Below are 24,816 nucleotides of genomic sequence, written 5' to 3' on the forward strand. Positions count from 1 at the left end.
TTTAAGCAGAAGCTGTTGGAAGGCTTAAAATAATTTCTTTGTCTTACTCTACGGTATCTGAAATACAGGTCTAATTTATTAACAACTCCAATACTAGAGAGAGGAAGCCAGCACATTAAAACCTCCTTTTTCTGTAGATTAGAAGGACATTAATTACATGAACTTGGGGACAGTTCAAAATATTGCAGAGTAGTATGCCTGAGCATTAAGATCTACTACATGGTCAAGAACAGCTACAGACAAGTAGACATCTACATTTCAGTGACTTATGATGGTCAGTTTAGTACTTACATGCATATTTATAGTCTACTATAAACTGAAAGCAGAATTTGATCAACCTATAGTTATATCATGAACACCATTTAAATCAGTGTATTTGACGTTGTTTTGTCTAGCCCACATAAACACTTATCCTATCTCAGCTGAGCTGCAGTACCACTGAGTACTATGAATATTATTTTCATGCTTCCCCCACCCACAGCCCACCTTCCACTATGCTTTGTTATCCTTGCTTTCACCTCAGTGACTTTGTCATTTGTATGGCAATTTCTTCTAATAGCTTTACTCATGTTTTCAGGCTGTGCAAAATGCTGAACGAAGCAGAACAAGTAATTCAGGCACTTGGAATACCTTTAGGAGGACTATACAGTCCTTTAACAAGCATTAGCTAAGCTCCTGAACAAACAGCATTTATTTTGCAGGTACATTATCCCTATGGTCACTGAATTCCACAAGATCCAGCAGCAAAACCAGTAATGAAGCATCCACAAGGAACAGCTTTTCTGTTGGGGGATCCCTCATCTAGTTGGCCAGTACACAACCAGACTTAAAGAGATGAATGGGATTTTATGCTTTAAAGCAGCACTAGTTCTTACTTACATTTGCTTCTGGTAGCCAAGAAGCTTATCAGGAAGAGAAGAAAAGAACGGAGCAATGTTAACATGCCTCCCAGTCTTCCTCTGGTACTCCAGAGCAGGATCCACCATCCGGCGCTGAAGTGCCAGGAGGCAGTACTGCTTAGCATCTCTTGATATTCACCCATAACACAGTGGTCAAGGGATAGAGTTTCTCACATCTATATCTGGCCAACATAGACTTCATATCATTAAAGTTGAGACATTTAAAAAACAGTAATGGAATTTGGTTCTGAAGATCTAGAAGGACCCAGTATTCCTATATTCTTCTGACTTCTCACCAGGGATGTAGAAACAACCCATTCAAACCTCTACTTCAGAAGTGTCCAAATAGCCTAGGGTTCAACCCAAGTTCCCCATAACTATAAGTACAGAAGTAGAGCATATCAGCTGCTAATGGTAGGCGTCTCTCCTTTGAGTTCTGACCAGAAGCAACATCTTGACCTTTTCAAATCAAGCTTTTGTTGAAACTGGCCTATCCTAAGAAGAACTATTTTGTCAAAAATTTCTTAACCAGCTCTCACCAGTCATATAGTTTCATAAAGGCAGAATTTTTCTTTGCTCTTGCTACTCCATACAGCTTCAGTAAGAATATCCTTATTTCACTCAAGTAGTTCAAGACTCACTTATTAGCATGCCTTCACACAACTGCCCAGTAATTCAGCATGCACATTTGAACATAATGCATTTTCACATTAAAGAGTGAGAAATAAGAGCCTGGCAGTTGCAGTTTGTATATACAAAAAAACAAGATTTATTTTTGATAGCTGACAAAAACACAGAGAAGCATAGATTTAAAAGTTTAAACATCACTAAATAAGCAGAAGGAATTGAAAATGACAATTGGTTCAGACTGGCCAAATATCCCTTCGTTTGTGGTTCAAAGTTATACAGTTGTTATGGTTTGGGGCTCCAGAAGTGTGCGGATAAGATATTGTACTAAAATATTGGCCCCTAAAAACAAAGCGAAACACATAACAGAAACACCCTTGTGCCTACAAGTGACTGGGGTCCCATTGGAACTCAGCTCCCCAGGGAACAAAACAGGAGCTGTTTTCTGTTTAAAAGAACCCCAAAGTTACCCTGGAACGTTTACTGCCTGCATCGAAAACCCCTGCCCTGCTGCTTTGCATTCAGAAGAGGCATAAGAGTATTCATCTACTCAAAGGTCTGTCCAAGAGTACTGAGGAGAAGTCGCTCAGGTTCATCTCCTGTAATTACTCCTTTTGAACACTGACCAGAAAGCCTGGCTCAGCCACGGTGTGCTGAACAGGACACCGAAGAGAGACCTGGAATAACTGCAGAGGGGAACAAGTGCAAAACAGTCTCCATGCAATTATATATTCACTCACTTTATAGCAAAAGCCTGTCTGCTTCTGTCCTCAGAGAAAATCCTATGAGGTCCATAGTTTTTAAACAAACAAACAGCATACTTAAGTTTTATCATTTTTCACAGAACAACATTAAAAAGACACAAACAAAACATTGCCACACATGCACTTTACAGAGCTTGTGCCAGAGGGAGCTCTCAAATGTTACATTTGGAAGTGCTAAAATGATTGTTCAAGGAAACAAAGCAAAGCAACAGAGGCACGGAGGGCAGGTGGGCAGGCAAGCAGTGACTAACTCTGGACAACAGCCAGCACTGGAGCTGGGCAGGAACCCAGGATTTCATGACATTCTTACTCTGACTTCTGCCTCAAAAGACTTTTTGTCCTCAGTCCGGCTCCCACTGCTGCCAGCCTTTTCACTCATTTCAGCAAAAGGTTGATTGGGCCTCAGGGCTTAAATTTCAGACATGCTGGATGTGTGTTGACTTCAGCTGTCATTGTGAATGCTCAGCAACACACATCTGGAAGAGCAAGCCCTTAGCATGCAAAAAAATTCTGTACTGGTCACATCATCGCCTTACAGAAGCCACAGAAGCAGAAAACTAATACTTTAACATGAAAGACAATCCTGAGAAGCACGGTGACCAAGAAAACTAACAGAACGCTCAAGAAAACTAAGTGCAGACGGTAGGCTTGCAGGACAGCCTACATTTACTGGTTTCTATCAGAGGCTTCCAAAAATAATTATGCATCCAATAAAGTTCTTCTCTATAAACTGAAGCACATTATGAATGAGGAGATGGGAATTTCAACATACTGGCCTTCAATGTAGTTCTAAATGGCTTGCTGCAAAACCTTTTCTTTTTTTCCTGGCTTATGGCTAAAGTCAGTCATGACTTAAATTTTCTTCCCCATTCAAAGATGGCTGCCTTCTGTTGAAATCCTCGTTACCATTAAAACACACAAAAGGCACTTTGGTACTGAAAAGGTACTTCTGCAGTATTTGGTTTGCATATATCCACAATACAGTGACCACCATGTCAGTTGTTTCCTTAAAATATTATTACATGAGAATTTACATAAAAGCACGTAGGATACCATCTACAACACGGCAGGCACTGCATAAAGTGCCTTTTAAAAAAAAAAAAAAAAAAAAAAAGTGTTAAAGTATCCCAAAGCCTCAAGTAACAATTTCTAAGGAGTGGAGGGACAAGCAAGGAGTTCAGTTCTCTGGACCTATTAGGAAAAATAGTTCTAATAACTACACGTTGTAAATATGTGGTTTCTATGACATGGGGAAACCACTTCAGATTTTTTCCACATATCACTCGTTTTCTGTTCAAAGAGTTTTATTTTAAAAGCAAAAAAAGGAAAGCCAAATACCCATCTACATCTTCCTTTTTAAATCTTTTTGTCCTGCCCATCAAGAATAGCCTTTTTCATTACAAACTAAATGCTGCAATGAGTTATAGCGTAGGAGCTCTCTGGAGTACTTGATGACACCTATTGGTTTTCAGTGCTGTCTCAGGGATGTACCAAGTAAGAGTGACTCATTTCTTCATTAATTATGAAAATCCGTAAACTAGGATACAGGTCCAAGGATTGCTAAGAAACAACACTAGGTTTTTAAAAAAAAAAAATGCAAAGCATGTTTCTGATGAAACATTCTGAACAAGGATTTAAGGATTCCAAAAAAAAGCTGCCATTTTACTTCACCCATAGTTAAGTTTTGACTAGTTACCGGCTAGAAAAGATGGGAATCCTTGCATTATGTCTAGTCAATGCCTGGTACAGTGATGACTACAGGTACTATGAGAAGGATGGGACTACAGACATAACTACCATAGTTCCTGGCTGGACCCTGGGATGTTCATAACTTTCCATGCACAGGGAAGAATTGAAAACCAGTGTCCAAAATGGTTTTCCCTTCCGTAAACTCTCCATTATCCATGGCCAATTTACCTGGCTACAAACTGCGTGCGATCGACTCACCGACATGCTGCTGCTGCTCAGCAGACAAGCAGCAATAGTGACTTTGAATAAAGCTCTGGTGAAAGGAAATAAGAAGAGCTGAAAATCTTTGGCAAAGCAGAAATCCTTGTCACGTTCCCAGTAGCAGGGTGGGCCTGCACTGCCATGCGAAGTGGCTCTTGATTGAGGCACATGGGTCCGTGCAGATTTATTAACATAACAAGCACTGGAAATCACCAGTATAGGCGAGAGGTTGAAAAGAAGCCTTGGACCAGGAGAGGCAAAGGTGGCCGATAGTACACCAGCGTGGCTACTTAGTCCTGCCAGAAACAGGGAAACAAACAGCACCACAGGACCCAAGAAATGACAGGTTAGGTTGTCTGTGGATCACATTAATTAAAATCCCTTAGATTATTTCTATTAGCCAGTTTTTCACCTTATTCCTTTCCTAGATAAATTTTGAAACATTAGTTGCTACCAAGGTTATGGAAATAGCTGTTGATCTTGCCTGCCTTTCTGTTCAAAGTTTCAAAATACTTCCCAACAAAATTAAGCCTTTCTTCTACAAGACAAGCTGGAAACACATTTTATCTGTTTATCTAGTGGGATAAAGAAAACAGTTATTGGTAATTCATCTCTTCCTTAAATGATCTTTTTTTCCTCCATAGTAATTGGGACGCTCAATGGGCGAGCACAGAAAGGCAGAAAAGCAAAACCTCCTTCCAACATGCTGCAGGCCTTTATCTCATGGCAATGATTATGAAGACAGCCTCTACAGGTCTCTTTCTGTCAATTTGAAAAAAGTTCCATGCTACAATTAAATTAAATCAGATGTAACAAAAGCAGAAGCTACAGACACAGAAGCTTAACGATGCTCATTACTCTGAAAGAAAAATTAAATTGCATACAGAGTAACTGAGTAAACCATACATTCTCATGTCACCAGCCAATACAAGAGGCTTTATTGATATATGGTTTTTAATCTGACATTAGCTTGAAATAACATTTTCAAACAATGGTTCTTTCCTATTGATTTTCTGTGCAATCCATTACAGTGAATGCTATCACCTTTGAGCCAGCTACAGGGTTTTAACCTTCCAAGATGCCTGGGAACACAATTATGACAGTTTTCCTGAGCAGCATTGATTGCCATGTATTTTAAGTTATTCTGAATGGGAACACCAGGAAAATAGCTTCTAGATGCATAATGTATAAGCTCATTTACAGGAAGCAAGGAACAAATCTAAAAGGGAGAAGTGACACAGAAGCAGCTGATAGAAGCAACAGTAATTTTGTCGAGATAGATAACACCAAGGAAATTTAACCTTATCGAAAACTCTCTTTATTTAGAGCAAGCATTTGATAAACAGCCTTTTAATTTGCAAATTATGCTTTCCAGAGATAATGAAGAGCAACCAAAATGACAAGAAGGGGTACTGCCCCTTGTTTCTGAGCCCACAGCACACAGATAACCTGTCAAAGCTCCAAAACGCAGGCTTCCCTCCCACCAACCCCGACCGCACATGGAACACGGTACAAGGCTTACTGGCCATTACACACATTCACAAACCTCATGACAAATGTTAAACAGAAGATTTGCAACCTTAATCACGGTAATGCACAAGCGAGATCTAGCCAAACCTCCAGTAAACCGACCAACCACTTCTCACCCCAATTCAAGGAAGAGCAACTCAAGCACGCACAAGAGTTTAGCTTTCCTAGTTTCTCTGTGTTTGCTGCAGTTCCTTGACCTATACTTGCGCTAGATTCGGATCAGCTGCTAGTTTGGTGTAAATGCCTACTAGGAATGCCTTCCCAAGCAAAAGATACGGATAAATTCTATTTCACAGTTTTAACCTGAAAACCACACTATGTTATAATGTACATCCACTCAGGAGTCCACAAATATTTAACGAATCAGTTTAGGTTCTCTGTTTCAGCTGGTTGACAGTTCATAGCTGGTGTGCCTGAGGAAGCATAGATTCTCCAGGCAGCCACGAAGCCCAGTAAAACAGGGGAGGAGTGTTTTCCCTGTCTACTTTCTAAGAAAAGATTCCCACCGCTGACCACTCTGCCCTAACCGCGCACGTAGATACCGGCCTCGGAGGAACGAGCAGCCCCTCCTGGCTGCAGCGCACACGTGGCAGACAGCGCCTCACATGCTACTTCAGGCACAAGCTTACAGCATCCTTGCTGGTCCCTTCTACACATTCCTCACAAAGAGAAGGTCTACAGTGTCTGCAGGCATACAGGCACCAAAACGGCAGCTTCAGAACACAAGGTATATTTGTACTAGGAATAAATTCCCACACAAGAGTGCAAAGTTCAACTAAAGAGTACCACTTTCTCCTTTTACACCTTGTGAAGGCAGCAGCCATACATTACAGTGCAACATGTAGCCTAGTTACCCCTTTGACAGCCTACAGACACCCCCCCCCCAACGTTTTCGTCATCCCATCAAAAGTTTGCTGCCTATATACACTTGAAAAAATGATATTATATTTGCCAGTTTGGTTTTATGCAGATTTAGTTTAGATTCCTAACTCCAAGGTCCATCCATTCCATTGCTTAGAAAGCAGGAAGCATTATTCTATGGTATGCTAAGACTCCACTGGCATACTGGAAGATAAATCCAACAAAGGAAAATTTAGCTGGATAAACTTCTTAAATTATAGTTAAAAATATGCACAAGCAAAGCTATTACACTTGTTTCTCTTCAGCCTAAAATAAAAGCTGTGCCTAACAGCTAACTCGGACCACAACTGTGGTTTGTGCTCCCCGGCATGCCAAGGCCGGTAACTCTACCACTTTCCGTCATCCAGGGATTAGACATACACCTTTCACATTGCTTCAGCACAGCCTTCACGAAACCCTCATAACCTGCAGTGCTGTTAGCAGGCATGTAAATACAAACACCCCACCACTGACAAGTCAGCAGCAGTTGGGCTTGCACAGAGCTACTCTTTCCACTTCATTTAATAGATCTACAGAGCCTTCTGCAGAGAGACCTCAATTCACCGTTCTGCATGATTATTGGCTTGCAATTGCAGAGTTTCTAGACTCAGTGGAGCGCAAGCACAACGGGCTTATGTAAAGCTGAGCAGACACAGAGAACAAACAAAAGCAGATTGGATATCATATCAGCAGTTTCTTAAAACCATAATACCCAATTACATAATTAATTCTATTATTCAGTCCACTAGGCCAGTCCTTGTGCCACCTCAGCAAGATAACTGTCCAGTTATAATTTTATTTTCACTGCTATGTTAATTATCCCCCAAATCATGTCACTAGGTGCTGTATCAAAAAGTCCTCAATTGGTAGAGAAGTCATGCTTCAGAAGACGACACTTATTAAGACACCTACAACATACACTGTCCTCTCACAGATCTACTAACGCTGCTCCATACTGAAAGCCAATTAAGAAAACATGACAGGTCTCATGTTAAGGCAGAGGGAGGGGTAATTATTCATCTAATACTTCCATAACTGCTGTTGCAAAGCAGCCACATGAAGATGTAACAATTAGAGGTATATGATTTAAGTACATGTAAATAGACTTGGTGGGTATTGAACTAAACAATAAAATTAAACATTATGTATGGAAAAGAACCCTTCAGTAAAAATTTTCATTCCTGTAAAATTTGACCATCTCCTGAAAACCTAGAAAACTTCAAATGCAGATTTGCCAACTTTACTTGTCAAGTGGTAGCATTTTCTTCCCTTCAGCAAGTTGTCTTGCTTTTCTTTGGAACTCGAAAATCATTCTAGTGGGAGGTTAAGTTGAAAGTCCTCTTTATAAAAATATCTCCCTTCACAGTCTTTTCTGGTATTTCTCAGCTCTGAATTTATAAAAGTAATTCCACAACACATTCACTGAAACACCTAATATAAATATACCAAAGCTCACAGTCTTTAATGAGTGTTACATTAAACATGAATCAGGACTATACAAATCATGTGCCGCTACTGCCCTCATTCGGGAGAAGTCTGAATCTCACATTCTTCTTTCTCTATAGTTTTCCACACAATTATTTTTATTATTAGTTTTGATCGTATAGATCTGAGCATATGTACAGTCATTTATATTTTCTTTCAATTTGCAGTGTCCTCTCCTAACAAGAGGGGTTTCTATTAGATCCCTGAGCAAGACAGGGAGGAAAACCTCCTAGTACACTAGAACAAAAACAAACCAAGAAACCCACAGCATATGCTTAGACACAAGTCATCACAAGCGATTTCAGTGCTGAATCGATCTACATACAAATGCAAGTACCAAATATACAATTAAAAAAAAATTCAAAAGCTGAAAACAACTCGGATTCAGATCACATAAAGAGGTATTAGAACAAAAAATGATGGCAATGGGAATAGTTTAAATATGCTCCACTGTTGTTCATAAAGGCATAATTACTCAAAGGTGGATGAAAAACAAACCTGAAGGGGGCAGGGGGATAACCATTGGTATTGAACAGACATGATTGTAAAAAAAAAAAAAAAAAAAAAAAAAAAGTCAGAAAAGGCAGAGAAATGGAGGCATAAGTGACAGGAAAAAATTGGTTAACCATAATTTTAAAGAAATTTAAATGTCACAATGTCACAATGTCACAAACAATAAGGAGCCAGATCAGTTTAAAGGAGCAGAAGGAATCCGATAGCCTTGGCCCACTATGACACAGAAACAGTAGAACGATCAACAGAAGAAATACTGGTCAAAAATTGTTCTGCTCTCCTCTTAAGTAAATCACAGCCCTACCAAAATAATTCTGCATTTCAAACAATACATTTCCACTATTAACATATGATTTATAGAAAAAAAAACCCTTGAAATGGCTGTATTCCACAAAATGCACATTCATAAAGAGCATTCTGTGCTATTAAAGTTGATTTCTAAACACGCCTGAACAAGCTGGAGTCACGATAACATTTTAAAGGAAATACAGGGTGTTTAGTCTAAATCAGTCCCTAGTAATATCATTAAATATTTGCCATTTATTCCTTCAATGCACTACTCATTTGGTCCTCTTCACACAAAACCTGACTAAATCATCCCTTTCCAGACTGGTAGCCCAGCCTCCAAAACTGGCAGCAGATTCTAAAATGCACAAATTAAATTTTAACTGTTCAGTAATCAATGCTGGTTTCTACAGAAAATACTTCTCTCAGCTTTGTTTCGGAACTTGTAAGGGGGAGGGAGACTCAAAGAGAGAAGTCAGTGAGATGGCTCACGCACATTTTATTTATTTAACCAAGGAAGAATGCTTGCTGTGTTTTTATCAAGCACAGCCAGGAGCTTTGGCCAGCGGTGAGCAAGTTGCAGGGCACTTACCCCACTACATAATTACCCAGGACTTCTGTGGTTATTTGAGCCTGCACAAAGTGGTATCAAAGAGACCAGTGACCAAAACACTTTGAACTCCAAATGCCATAATTTAAGAAAACTGTGCCAAAAATAAGTAGGGACACGTATGGGTTGGAGGGCAAGGTAAGGGTGGCACTAAGGGGACAGCAGCAAGCTCTTTCAAGTACCAATTTTGAGAGCACCTCTGTAACCTATTTATTAAAAAATGAAACTAAAAAACAGTCTACCTTTGCCCTCCTCTGGAACCTGCTTTCCAACTGTGCAGCACCAGACGAGCAGCACAACAGGGCTCATGTTTACCTCAGAGACAACACTGTCACTCCAGCTACATTTGTCTGACATTTTACATTCACACATTAGGAAATGATGACTATTTCTGGACTGCAGAATACTATCTGAAGGACAGACAGATTATATACTATGCATTCTAAAGTGGCAGGTTGCTATGGTTTCCCACTGCAAGAACAAAATTCGCTTCATTATGTTATCTGAAGATCTCCTCTACTAATCCAAAAGGGTCCATCAGGGAAGCAGACTGTCCTTTAATCACAGCTCTGCTTTTGTGAAAACCAGTCCATTTTTCTCCTAAAACAGTTTTTGAAAAGAAGGATGTAGCTCTGCCCACAAACTGAAATATCCTAATGCTTCATGATCGGAGCTGTGTACTAACCACCAAGTTCCCACAATAGCATGGACACTAACTGACTTGCAAGGTGCTGCACTCTAAATCTATAGTTTGGAAAAAGATATTTGACTCTTGATGGTTTAAACTACTACCTGAACTACTTAACTCATTCATTTGATAAAGCACATTAGCTATTACAATCCATTAGTAGACCCTCTTTTCTTGAAAATCCAATACAGATAACAGGAATCAAACTATTTCCTCTCAAAAAAAGATATATCACTCTTCACTGAGGCATTGGGAGAATAAGTTATTCCAATCTGACATGAAGCAATCTTCTGTATACTCAGATTATTTATGGGACACTTTGCCGAGTGTGACAGAGCTCCACTTTTGAGAAAACCAGCAGCAAGATTTATTGGAGGACAGTCTTGAGCAAGGTACAGGTATGGGCCTGGCTTGAGAGGCTTCCTCCTTTCCATCAAGCTAAGTAGGACATTCACAGCATCCAACCCTTAAAGATACTGTTCTACTGTCGCTTCAATCCAATGAATTAGAAAAAGAATAGGTTTCAACTGAATCGCTCTCCAGTCTAACGTGCCACGTAAGTGCTAAAGCTAGGCCAAGAGAGGCCATTCATGTGCAACCAGGGACAACAGCCAACACATCAGTGTGGAAACACACTCTCAATCCCATAATTTTAAAGGTAATAAAAAGGAATTTGCATTAGAATCGTGAGACAGTTACATTTCTCAATCAAAAATCTTAAAATAATTTCACCATAGAGTTCATTTATTTGCAAATACATCTGAGTTAATAGCTCTTGAGGTTGGATGGAACTAGAGTCAGAGGAAAAAGCATAAACTGCAAAAATTACTCTCTAGTGAAATCAAGGCACCAATTACTTAAAAAAAAATTGGCCATGAGATCAGATCCTGGGGGTGGGAGAAGGATCAGCTCAGAACTGAGAAGATGAGTGAATGGTGGGAAACCTAACCCCACATATCAATGCATTCAGTTCCAGTGCCTCAGAAGGCACCTCATCTTTGCGACACAAAACCAATAAATGTGAGTTCCCCTAAACAGTACTGCCAGGGCGCTACCTTGCTTTTGGAGGGTGTGGCAGGGAGAATGCCTTCAACCTTTTTTTTTTCCCCCAATTTTTTCTGTGCATTTTGGCTTATTTCCAAGTACTACATGATCCATCAGCGATCTGCCACTCAAAAACCAAAAATAGTGGTTTAGTCCATCTCTTTGGGTTCACCATCCAAGCATGGGACAAAAGATCTCCATGTATTGCTTTAGCAAACTATTTTCAACCATTTTTAAGCCCCTGAGCTCTCAACTAGTCTTTCAAATTGCATTCATTTGGGATTTATTGAAAAGTAGATTTTATGTAAAAAGCTTCCAAATTCAATTACCTCGCTCCCTAATATTTTTTCTTAACAAAAATGACAAACCACATATTTCCATGATATCAAGATGCAGCCAACAGGGTTCACAAACTGGTGTTCCGGGGTAGTCAGGCACAATCAGTTCATTATCAGTAAGCCTAGAGCAACTGTGCAGCACCCACACAACCATTGGAAACATTGAGTCTGCAAGCAAGGAAAAAAAACAACACATGAAACATGACTTTGTACTGCCTTGTCATTACTGAAGTATTTCAAACAGTTCCCTCTGAAGCAAACTGGCACTGTCCCCAGACTGCCCCTCACAGGGCGATTAACAAAAACACACACACCTTTGCAGGCTCATTAGTAATCACAAGTCCCTGGTCTCAGCTTTCCCTCTCTGTTCAGGAAATCACTCTGTGTTCTGAATCCAGCTGACACTACTCTTCCTGGAAAAGCAGGCCTGAATCTTCTCAAAGTGGGAGGAAATACCTAGCTGAAAATTAAGGGCAGAAAAGATGTAATCACAAAGAGCTCAGGACTACTGCAATTTTTTAAGTGTCCACCACAGCATCAAAGATTTCATACCCCATGCCCTTTTCTTCTAGGACAGCTAACTACACACTAGTCCTCTTTATGATGCTTGTTGACTGTTTTAACAAAGGCTGGAGGAAGGGGGTATGAAACAGCAGAGAATTTTCCTGAATGACTTTCAACTTAAATACCTCTGGGGTAAAAGGAGATTATTTTTAAAATCAATGCATCGCAAAAACAACTCAAAGAGATCACAATAAACATAAGCAAGCATACAAATCAGATACCAGGTACATACAAGAGACGGGGGCATTTAGATGACATGTTATTCCAATACGCTAATAAAAAAAGCTAATGGACTGCCATTGTCCCTATACAAAACAGGGTTTTGTGAATTATCATTGCAATCAAGGTGGAGAAACACACAATAGTCTGCTTAGCTCAGCAATTTCACATAAGTATGCAGTAATAAGTTTTCCAGTTTGAAAAAGCAGATATCCGGTTATTACCTTTTAAATTTTCTTTATTAAGAAAATAAGGGGAGAAGAAAGCATGGAACGGATGTTTGACTAAGATCAATGTAAGAACATCAAGTAAGAGTTAATTACAACTTCTAGATCCAGTCCAGGTCTTGGTATTTATGGAAAGGGTTACAATCTCCATATTCAGTCTGACAGTGTCCTCCTCCCAGCTGATTTATAGAAAGGAAATGCAGAGCTCATTGCCTGTCTTTTTGGCCTGTAGAGTTCTTTCTGTCTAAAAGCTGAAGAATGCAATGGAAAATCGCAAAGTAAAAGTCACAAGAAACTTTTGAAATCACTTAATCTAAGTTCCAGTCAAATCACTCAATGTATCGATGTCAGGGCTAACGGATGCCCCGTCTGATCTCAATGACCCTTCTTCTCCAATAAAGCTTAGGCATCTAAATCCTTTACATTAGGGACAGTGGGAGTTAAGATGCATAAACACCTTGGAGAACTTGGATCTCTGTGAGCTTAAATGAGGCCTTTGAAATTAAAATCCCACAGTTCTCCCGTGCCTATGCTGAACTTTAAATTATGAACAGACTTTCTCTAAAGCAGGTCCAAATGGCTTAGAGACTTGCCTCCTTCGCCTCCCAGGCTGTATTCGCAAGCGCTTGTACTTACATCCATCCAAGAGATCTCTACTCTCTCCTCTGACATATTTGATACAACGAGCTTCAGTAACAAGTGACACCAGACAAAGCAAATCTCTTACAGGGCCTCACATTTACTTGGGAAGCTTCACCTCTTTCCTTTTATTTCCCTTTCTTTCTCAAGTGCCCTTCTTAACAATTATGTTAATGAACTAAAGACAATTATTACAATAAGGGAACAAGGACAACATAACTACTGACAACTGTAATCAAAACCCTGATTCTCCTTGTGTGCGTGGGTCTGAGAGTTGTATACGAAACACAAGAGAAGGGGCAGGGGAGAAACCTTTCCGGCTCTTACAGTAATCTTTTTTTTACTGAAATCCCAGCAAAAATAGTTTCAAGAAGCTATATCTTAATTCACCATATAATGTTTTATGACCATAGCATCGGAAGTACGAAAAGCCAGCATTATCTTCAGTAGTTGTCTTGAGAACAGTGATATTAGATACAAAGGTCTCTTTCCACAGCGGGAGGAAGGCATCTCCCACTCCCAAGGACTGCATACACACATTTCCCCAGTTAAGACAACCATGTTGCAGTGCTTCCTGATGTTGTTCAGGCAAGTTAATATCTGTTTGTAACCCATCACAAAATAATCGTATTTCTGCTACAGCGGAAACTCCTCTAACTGATAACAGGTTTATCACCTCCAAAGGACTTAACTGTAGGATCCGTCCTCTGCCTATTAACCATAAACTCTTGATTTTGCCCAGAACAGCTCACAGAAAAGGAAGCCCTATTCATTTCAGCAAATATCCTTACAGAGGCATTTTTAAAAATCTTATATAAACATGCAATGGAAACTGTGAACATTACTTAAAATAAGTACAGTAGGATAATGAGAAAACTATATACTAAAAAGCCTTAAGACTTCCCCATGAAAACCTGCTTTAGATTAAAGCTCTTTTGTTTATAATGATACTATTTACAGCAAGACATATAGGATTTTTACCTTTAATACAAGGCATTTCTAGACGAAGTGAAGTGGAAAGGACACAGGATTTTCTATACAATCAGACAAAAGTTTTGAGGACCAATTTGTAAGGATGAAAGAGCCAGGGAGCAGCACTGCTCCACGGGGGAAGACCAGCAGAAGCGGAGGACAGCCCTGGCAAAGGCAGGGCAGGACCTCCCCAACAGACAGGACACCACCGCACAGCAGAGCCGGTCTGGTGACAGTCCCGTGATTACCAGACAAATGAGGCGACAAGGCAAGTCCGAGGTCAGTCTGGGAAGTCCAGTGAACAAGTCTGGATGAGCAGGGGAGAGAGTGGACCACAGCCCTTCCTAGATCATAGCTCTGAGCTTAAGTGAGGCCCCTGGGCAGGGAGTCCCTGTGGGTGGAAGTCCCAGGTGAGGCTGGTCCAGGTAATTAAGGCCTACTGGTGCTCTCTGACTCTGGCAGTAGGGATTAAACAGACATTTACACAGACTTCTGAAAGACATACAGACATAGATTAAATAGAAGAGAGGTCACTCTTTAAATAGAAAAGATGTCACTCCCACAACTATCCACTCTGCTTCCATGGCAAGATCACCACCCGTCCCTGCAGCAGTCCCAGGACTAGCACACTCCTCAGCTTGGCAGAGCTGAATACACTGGGATCAACCGGCCTTCAGCCACCAGACCGATTCACAAGAAAATTGGATGCTCTCGCCTCAGGAACAACCACCACCAAAGAGGCAGCACAGCCATCTAGAAAAAAAGACGCAACACCTTTAGCTATCCAGTCTTAATCCTCCATCTCATATCTGCCAGAGCTACTAGAGAACAGCTGCAGCATTTAAGAAGCTACTGGTGCCTTTGCTGTTTGCTGCCACCCTCTTGAGGAGTCTTCTACCCACACACAGCAGGCTGCAGAGCAGATGGAGTACGTGCACTCGCCTCAGCCACTTCAGCGCAAAGCCTGGCACCTTAGAGCAAGCGACTGCTCACAGCTGCTGCCCGCGTGGCTAACAGCAGCCCAGACTCTGCACCAGGGATGTTAACAACACACGCTGATGAAGGTGTGTTGGGCTTTCACTTGCTAAGTGTCTAAGCCCTAGAAATGTTTTTAAATCAAAACCTGTACATTACATTTAATTGACATGAATTGGCTTTCCTTAGTAGCGCCTCAGTCCAGGACCCTTATTGCAAGAGCACAAAATAGGCCAGTGGCTTTGGCTGCTGTCAGTGGCTCCCAACCAGCTCCATAGCCCACTGCTTTTTAGAGTTCTCAGTCTATTTTTAACAGCAATTTAAGAAATAAAAGCTATTTAAAACCAGTAGTATAAAAAGAAGTATCATTTGCCTCACATGATTATTATGTGCATAGTAATGACAGGAAGACTACTGCAAATGTTTTCCAACTCTTAAAAAAAAAAAAAAAGAAGAACGCTTCCTTTGCAATATATAATTTTGAATTTTAATTTAGATAATTCAGATTATTTACGGGCAACAAAAATATGCATATTCATGAGTTCTGATTTACTATAATCTTTATTTCTGATATTCTGCACCTGTGAATACTTGAAGTACTTGAGTTTGCATTCATGGGCAATTATACAGGAATCTCGTAGAGTAGCAACAGATTGATTTATAGTTAAGAGTTTGTAGCACAGAAAACTAATTCATTTTCTTTCAGAAGGGCTGTGGCATGAGATATGGGATTGATGCTTCCACCCTCAGTTTTGAACAAATTCCTTTTTGTTCTCTAATAGACATACAAATCAAGGTCATTATGATGAGGGTCAAAACAGTGATTGTTAGATACATTCACTCTACCAATAGTTAGCAAAGGTCGGAGGAAGAAAGTTAAATAGACAGCAAGTGGAAACCTGGAAGTTAGATTCTGTGCAAGTGAACGGCGCTTTAGAAGGGAAAAATAGACACACTATTTGGTCATTCCACCTTCACACCCAAGGACTCCCTCAAGTTCCCTTATGCTGACTTCCACTAAACCTTCTAGAAATCCAAGCACTTACTGTGCAAAGCACATTTTTCTTTAAAATCTCTGCATCTCTAACCACGCTTCTTCCTGGTCTTGCCTTTCTTGTCATTCGTTCCAGCCTTCTGAAGCACAAAGATTTTTCTAATAAAACCAACTTTAATTAATTTCCAACAGTGAGTCATAGGGAAAATGAAACAAACCCATTATAAATCAGTGAGAAGTAAAATGGGAGAAAGTAGGATGAATACAGCTTTTGATACATATACTGAGTAAATAAAATGATAAAGCTCATTGATGCACAAAACAGTCCCTCTGTTTTGCGCTCACATTCCTTCAAATGAAGGAACGCAACTGCAGAGGCTTCCCAGGAAAGCTGCTCCCTCATCTTCCTCTCCTCGTGTGACAACAGACCAATGAATACTGGTAATGACAGCCATTAACACAGAAAAGGGGAGAACGTGCAAAGTGCTTTTAAAATCGAGTCAGGATCACCGTGTTTAGAGGAACTCAGGCTAACTGTTCCTTTGGTGAGTCTCGCTCTTGGCGAAAACACACATGATGCTCCTGCCAGTATTTAGCCAATGTTTCTAAACAGTAAAAAAACCCCACACATATGAAAAAATTTTTCTGAACAAAAATCTCTTACAGCTCTTATTTCCCACACAGTCTGATTTAAGGTGAACGTAATTCCACAGCATTACTCCAAGACACAGAAAGATAACGGAAACAACTGCAGTTTCTCATAGCTGTAATGCAAAGACCTACCTCTGAGAGCAAATCCACAACGCTGTTCACTTCAGATAGAAGGGACCAGAATTTATGCACATCAGATCATAGTTCCTTGTTGGGTGCAACTGTATTAGGCATACCCCTGGCTGACAAAAGTACCCTGTTCTGAACAATTGCTGTATTATCTATCAAGTCTGTCATCTGAACTGTCTCATGTGAGCAGCTACATGCCTTTCTTCTTTTGTCTCACAAATATCATGCTAATTGTACCCCAAAGGGCTCAAAACTCAACTTGCCCTCTACTGGACGTGACAAACTCTAATGTTATCAGCATTACGAAGAAAACGCTGTGCTACAGGGGAGGGTAAAATACTGCCTGGAACAGGTGTTGGGTGTTTGCAATTTGCCACCACTTAAAGTGCAGCTCATCCTCCCTCCACTTGTAAAGAAAGGCACTTTAGAAGTAACGCTTACAGCAAATGCAAAACGAACACGTTCATAAGCAGAAAACAGAGAGACAGAAAAACGCTCTGTCTCAGAGAACACAGGATGACTTCTTTGACTCGTGCGTTCAGCTGTAGACTATCAGTAGAGCTAGCTAAAAGTGGTGCCAGAAGGCTGCCTAAAGGCTAAATAAATCATACTGCTTTCCTTTCAGGAAGATTTCTAAACAACAGACAAGCTCATAGACTTCACTGAAAAAAAAAACCAACATTCTTGTCAGGCTAGTTATCACCTAGGCTGTACTGACATCTTGGACTTCCTAAGAGAGTTTCCAAAAGCCATAAAGCCCACCTGGATTTGAACTCTTCGAGCCCTTCCGAGATTCAGAGAACTTCCTCCCATTTGCAAGGTGCGTACATCTTCAATATCTGTACACTTAATGGTAAAGAAGTTTAGGGCTGCATATCACCTCATTTATTAGTCGCATTTCAACATATATTTTCTTTGAGGAGTCAGAAGATCAAATATAGCTAAGAGGTTTGCCTTCCTAAAAACCTTGCGTTACAGAAAATGTCAGTTCACTCCCTGAGAGAGTTCTAAGGCTTTCAACCAATTCATAGTAATCATCACAAAATAGCTTTGAAGTTTTAGACTGAAGTTAAAATAACATCCCAACAGTTTTAGGAAAGCAAGTACTTAAGCTCCTTGAACCCATTTGGAAGACGCAGCATCCATTACAGATCTGCAAAATACCTCCTTCAGCCATTTCCCAGCCTTTATAAGAAACTGGTATCCACTTTTGGTAAAATAACAGATAATGGAACATTTATTAAATAAATAAATAAAGTCTTGGGCCTTGAGCATGCCCTAAACAGCTCTCTTCTCTCTCTTGCCTAAAGTCTGTTCAGAAGTGGAATATTTTCTGCTACTGAAATAGTTTTAAATGCTGTTTTAAGTGGTTTTCAATAATACCCTGTCTTTTGCAGATCTTGCAACATAACTACTTATCTCAAACGAAAAAAGAAAGGTTATATGCAACCTGACCTGGTATCTCCAACAAACTAGAATTAACTTCCACCCTAACATAACCCTGAGTAACTCCTACCAGTTTTCTGAGCAGAAATATTGGTTCCTTCACTCAGCCAAACACACACAAACAAGGAAGATGAAGGCAGGCACATTCGTAGGCTGAACCCAAACAAAGCTTGCCAACTCAGGCTGGTTTAAGCAAGAGGTTGATCGGGTCCTTCTGTTAGTCTCGACCTTCCATGAATATACAAAAATATTTCTGAGGGACCAGGAAGTGTTAAAAAAAAAATCCTTACTCCTCCATACCGAAAAGATTTCGGCCCCGCAGGAGGCGGGAGCAGTCACACAGGTAGCTCCCACCAGGGAAACGGTTCCAGCTCCCCTGACCTGAAGGCCCAGCACGCAGCCGTACGAAACGCTGAGCAGCGGCTGGTCCGCGGGCCCGGGAGCGCGGCCGGCAAGCGTCCCGCCGGCAAGCGTCCCGCCTTCAGCGGCCGGGCCGGGCCGGGCCGGGCCGGGCCGGGCCGCGCCCCCAGGGCAGCGGGCGGCAGCGCCCGCGGCTCCGCGGCCCCTCGTGCCCTGAGGCGAGGAGCGACGCCCGCCCGCGCGCGGGAATCAGGCGGGAGGCGGTGCCACCAGGGGGCGCCACGGCGCAGGCCCCGCCGGTCTCCTAGCGACGGCGCTCCGCCCCCTCCCCGCCCTCCGCCCCCGCCCCGCGATTGGCCGGCCTGGAAGCCTGTCACCGCCTCAGCCGGGCGGCGCGCGGCAGCGCTCTGGGGTGAGCCCTTGGTGCCGCCGCGGCTGCCGTGCGGGCCGCCCCGGGAGCGGGCCGCCCCGCGAGAGGAGGGAGCGGGGCGGCAGGGACAAGGTAAGGGCGTGGGGCCGGGCCGGGCCCCGCCGGCGGCGGGCTGGGGCCCCTCCGTCCCGCCGGCGGAGCCCCCGCGGCGGCGCAGGGCAGGCCCGGGCTTGTCCCGGGGAGGCGGCGCCTGCGCGGTGCGAACCCCGCCGCCGCCGGGCCCGGGCGCGGGGCTGGGGGGCTCCGGGGGCGGGGGCTGGGGGGCGCGGCGGCGGGCACCTTTCCGCGGGAGCGCCCGGGCCCCGGCTGCGGAGCCCCGCGGCCTGGTGCTGGCTCAGCCGCGGCCTCGCCCCGTGCCCGAGGCGGGCGGCGGCACTGCGAGGTTCGGGCTGAAAAGCACCGTGAGGGCGAGCGGGGGGGCGGCCGCTCCGGGCCCGGCCTGGCCCCCGGCCTGGCCCCCGGCAGGCTGCTCAGGCCCGGCCCGCTCGGCGCAGCGGCAGCCTCGCTGCCTGCCTACGCGAGGGGCTGGCGGCGCAGCGGGCCCAGCGCCGGTGCCGCCCGTGCGTGCCCGAGCCGGTCCCCTCCAAGTGTTCCACACGTTGCTAATTGGCACAAGTACTTAGACCTACACATGAGCAGTCCACGTACCTACAGGGAAGGGAAAGTTTCTATCCTTGCTTTAGAGGCAACTCTAACTTTGTAGGTTTTTTCCCCTTTTAGCTGTTTGATGCGCTTATCTTTGTTTCTCGTTACAGATGATTGAAACACTTGTCACTACTGAAGCTCAGGAGCTGCTGTACCAGCTCACAGCCCTGTTGGAGCAGGAGTTAAGATGTCAGCCAAAGGCCTCTGGCCTGAGACTAATTGAATCTGCTCATGATAATGGCCTCCGAATGACTGCAAGGCTGCGAGACTTTGAAGTGAAAGATCTCCTCAGCTTAACTCAATTCTTTGGCTTCCATACAGAGACATTTTCACTAGCTGTGAATTTCTTAGACAGATTCTTGTCGAAAATGAAGGTATGGCTTTTTAAAGCATTACAAGTTAGAGCATCTTGGTTTTAGATGGCTAAAGGTTAAGCTCCTTCCAGAGTTTCTCACTGGGCAGGAGCTAAAAAAGGGCTTTCCCTGTTCAGATTTTAGTATTGTTAAGAAAGCTGTAACAAAAGCTTGTTTTCCTTGCGTGTTAAAAGAAAAATGAGAAAGCTAGATGGACTGGGTAGGAAAACAATGATTTGAAAGACCTCTGAATCCAAAATAAGCATTAAAAATGGGGACTGTAATGCCTATGGAATAAAATGAGTGTGTGTGTATATATATACACACATGTACACATAGATGTGTGTATGTATATAGAGAGAGTAAAAAAAAAACACCAATTAGTTGGTTGTTTTTTTTTTTTTGCATAAGCCAATATGTGCAACACTTTAAATCCTAAAAGCTTCTGATAAGGCTAGTATAGAACCTCATTAAGGAACCAGTTCTACCTCAATCAAAATACATTGTTCTGCAATCTTGCTTTTTGGATAAATGAGGCAGAACTTGTAGTGTGTAACGGTCTTATTTAGTTAAATAAAGGTAAGAATGTAAGCAGGCAAAAGACTGATTTCTCAGTCTTCAAAAAACACAACAGTCTTCCCTGCCCCCCATAATTTTTTCCTAAAATACACTGGTGCCTATATAGTTTGGTACTTACATGTTGAAATGGCTGATCAAAGGCTTTGAAACTCTTTGAAAGTAACAACAATTTACTTTTCTTTAGGTACAGCCTAAACATTTGGGCTGTGTTGGGCTCAGCTGCTTCTACTTGGCTGTGAAGGCATCAGAAGAAGAGAGAAATGTTCCCTTAGCCACTGACTTAATTCGAATAAGCCAGTATAGGTTCACTGTTTCTGATATGATGCGAATGGAGAAAATCGTATTGGAGAAGCTGTCCTGGAAAGTCAAAGCTACAACAGCCTTCCAATTTCTCCAACTGTATCATTCGCTCATTCATGAGAATTTAAGCTGTGAAAGGTAAAATATCTAATACTTATTTTGCTATGACTGCATATGATCAGGAAGCCTATGCAGAAAAGTAAGCAGGGAAATGACTGGAGTAATTGGCCTTTCTATACTTAAACCCTACAAACTTTCCCCCTTTATTGGTAAATACCATAAATGTGAATATCTGTAGTTTAATATTATTTTAAATGTCGTTTGCATAAAGTGATCTAAAGAGTATTGCTCTCTGAGCCAAAAACCAAACTTGCTCAATAATGATGATATAATAAATCTCTGCTTATGCTGCCCTAAGTATTGCCTCACTGCAAAGATTTTGAAATCTGGCTTAGAAAGATTCCTTTTGCTAGTAAGCATTAAAATTCCTTGTTGGTAAGCCTGTTTTGACAACGCAACGCTCCCCAATGTAACACAAGATTTATTTTTGGCATTAGGACTGCCAAAGCCGGACACCTGTTTGACTGTAACCTTAGAACTTCTGGGACAAACGAGGCCTTTGTTTAGATAACAAATATCCTGACTGCTGCTCTGAGTTCCCAGAGCGGTGCTGCCTTGATCAAGCTTGCGTTCTTCTTCTACATTTACTCATCTTTTTTTATTATAGGAGAAAATACCTTAATTTTGAGAGACTTGAGACCCATCTTAAGGCATGTCACTGCAGAATCATGTTTTCTAAAGCCAAGGTAAATGTCTTGAAAGCTCAAAGACAACGAAACTACTGAAACTTAACAAAGCAGTGTTTAAAAACGTTTTCTCTGTCTCTCTCTCCAGCCTTCCGTCTTGGCACTGTCTATTATGGCACTAGAAATAGAAGAACAAAAACTAATGGAGTTGACAGAGGCACTGGAATTTCTGCAGTTGCATTCCAAGGTATGTATACATAAATTTTCAGGGGAGGAAGGGAAAAAAATGCATGCAAGGGCCTACACAGTGGGGAAGGGGGAGGTCCATTGGCATACTTGTTTCTTTTGTGGCTTGGTTGTTTTGTTTGTTTGTTTGTTTTTTCCAATTGGCTTGCGATCTTTGGTTTCCTGTCTTACATGAAGAAGCTGAAAGTATAAAACAAGTGTTTAATGAGCTGTTAACATATGAGATTCTGTCTTGCTATTTAGATAAACAGCAGAGATTTGACCTTCTGGAAGGAACTGGTGTTAAAGTGCCTTACGGAATATTCCTCGAGCAAGTGTTCCAAACCAAATGTCCAGAAATTAAAATGGATTGTGTCTGGACGTACAGCCCGGCAGCTTAAACACAGCTACTACAGAATAACACACCTTCCTACAATTCCAGAGACCAGCTCATAATAGGTAACTCCTTGTAAAATCAGCTTCTGATAATGTAGAAGTAATTAGCTGTCAGTTACCTCAAAGGTTCTTATTCCATATAGGTAACCTCTACGACATGTAACATAAACGCAGTAGGCCTGTCATAGAGGCTGCTCTGTTCTCGTGTTCATGCTTGAGCCAGTGCTGTGCCTAAAGAAGTGGCAACCTAATATATGAACACTGGAAAAAGAACTGATCCTCTGGTGTGCTGTGGGAGCAGAAATGGGTTCTACAGGCATTGGGACCTCATTCAAACTAAAATGTGGAGTAAAACTGGTAAAAAGGCAGAGAAAAAACTTGGCTTGCTCCTGTCCTATGAAGAATCGGTTAAGAGGAAACAGTTGCCTATTAGAACAAGTTTCTTGTAATTGTTCACTTAAACCACGTAAAAGGAAGACAGTTGTATACAGCTTTACTTGTATAACTGTCTGTTTAGTAAAGTCTACAAACTAATTCAGCTATTCATATTACTGGTTTTTTACCCTCTAGAAATTTGGAACTACTTCCTTATCTAGACTTTAATTCCAATGGCTACATGTTTTCTGTAACAGCTATCCTACTGTTGTCTCGCTATGTTAAAGTCTGATGCTTTGTTTGGCTCTTATAGAAAGCCCTTCAGTTGACTGGTATTTTTTTTTTTTACAGGAATACAATAAGATGAGGGGAGAACCATCCTGTGACCTTGTCAACAGACACATGAATATTTGAGAAACAAAGTCTGAAACCTGATCTTAATAATGAAGAACTCAACTCATGGAAAGAATATGTAATGCTTCAGACTAAAGATTCTTCCAGCAAATATGTTCGTTTCGTGATGATTACAACAATATTCGGTGTCAGTTTTCAGTCTTATTTGTTAGACTGTTTACTGTTCAGTGAAATACCACAATACCGATACAAGGCATTTTAACACCTTATAGTTTGTAGAGCAGCTTGTGTAGTCTAACCTTGGTTTACTCTAACTGCAGGTGCTGAATTATAGATTTAATTTTAAAAATCTGGTTCACGCCCCAAAGATTACGTCATGCTAGGAAAACATCTGCAGTAGCACAGTGCTGCAGCATCTCAGACGAACAAGACCAATCCTGCTCGATATTGACAACCATAGCAACTGCCTGTCAGTCCACCGGACGTGCTGTTTGGGCAGTGTCGTGTGTCCGCCTGTTCCTGCTGGGCAGGGCGCTGGCCGCCTGCCATAGACACGCATCAAAAACGAGGCTATGGGATACCCACTGGGCACGTCGGGTAGCTAGAGCAGGAGGAAGGAGAAACCTTATTTCATTGCCTTGTGAAAGGTAGTCGCTAATACAGCATCAGTAGCTTCAGTATTTCATAAGAGGTGTAGTTTACTGAGATTGAGTTACTTCATAGTGTAAAAGCCTCCTGATACCTACTGAGGGCGGAGGGGAAGTACTGGGCCTCAGCTCTGACATCAGTTTTCTAGTTTTACTGTACGAGAGGTAAATGCCGATGCTGAACAGGTGCATTTTTACAGGCACAGCAGGAGCAGGGCTCATGCCCCATCTTGGCCTGTGTGTAGGAGCAGTCTAGTTGAAAAATACTGAAGATTGCATCAACTCTGATCGCTTTAATGGTAAGCTTTGTAAAATACAACTGTTTTTTCTGAAGGCCAGGTCAGTACTTGAGGCATATCGTGCTTCTGGTGCTAACAAGGAAGTGAGTAAGAAGAATGTGTTATTGTATGTAAGATGAATAGAGGTGTTGGGGGGAACATTGCTAACGACCTCTGCAATTCTGCGTCACTGCGGAGCAGAGGCTGTTGGCGATAGGCTGTTAATGACCGATTGCTGTATGAACTGGCTTAGTGGAGAAGGAGAGATCAGAAAGTTCTGAATACAGTGTGGGCTCAGATGTTAGCCAGCCAGCCCTTTACGGTCACAGCTGAGGGGGAAGCCGTTCTTTGCGTATCTCAAACTAGTTACACCTTTCACAGAAGACTTCATACCAAAGCTCTGTACTGGACAAATCAAGCGTTCTCATGACCTCATGGGAGTGACTGCACCGCATAACATGTAATTGCGTTTTGCATCTGCCAGTGCTATCTGTGCATTGTGCCGGCCTCCAGAAAGCATACAAGTGATTCGGACAAAGGTGTGGTCAGCCTACTGGGAGAGAAGGAGAAGATGCAATGTGCAATTCTAATTGTCATGTCTCAATATCAAGATATGTACCTTTCAATTAAACATTGAAATGTGCTTAACTGGGGAACTTTTTTCCTGTTTGTTATAAAA

General features: G+C 42.1%; 1 protein-coding gene across 5 annotated transcripts; it reads left to right on the plus strand.

Annotated features, from left to right (window-relative positions):
- Positions 1–19,174: 19,174 nt before the first annotated feature.
- On the plus strand, positions 19,175–24,808 carry CCNG1 (cyclin G1). 5 transcript variants are annotated; one of them, XR_014229491.1, is made up of 9 exons: positions 19,175–19,311; positions 19,995–20,258; positions 21,001–21,254; positions 21,844–21,922; positions 22,011–22,109; positions 22,352–22,546; positions 23,210–23,399; positions 24,060–24,158; positions 24,519–24,805. XR_014229491.1 is itself a non-coding variant. In XM_082324362.1 (7 exons), the coding sequence occupies exons 2-6, from the start codon at positions 19,995–19,997 to the stop codon at positions 22,541–22,543; spliced, it is 888 nt and encodes a 295-aa protein (XP_082180488.1). In that variant the 5' UTR covers positions 19,175–19,311; the 3' UTR covers positions 22,544–22,546; positions 23,210–24,808. The 5 variants fall into 5 exon arrangements, 2 of the variants coding, with proteins under 2 accessions (XP_082180488.1, XP_082180489.1); XR_014229489.1 differs by having other exon boundaries at positions 23,210–24,158; positions 24,519–24,807; XR_014229490.1 differs by having other exon boundaries at positions 24,060–24,807.
- The last annotated feature ends 8 nt before the right edge of the window (positions 24,809–24,816 follow it).

The sequence above is a fragment of the Platalea leucorodia genome, assembly GCF_965183815.1.
Source record: "Platalea leucorodia genome assembly, chromosome: 11".
Classification (NCBI taxonomy): domain Eukaryota; kingdom Metazoa; phylum Chordata; class Aves; order Pelecaniformes; family Threskiornithidae; genus Platalea; species Platalea leucorodia.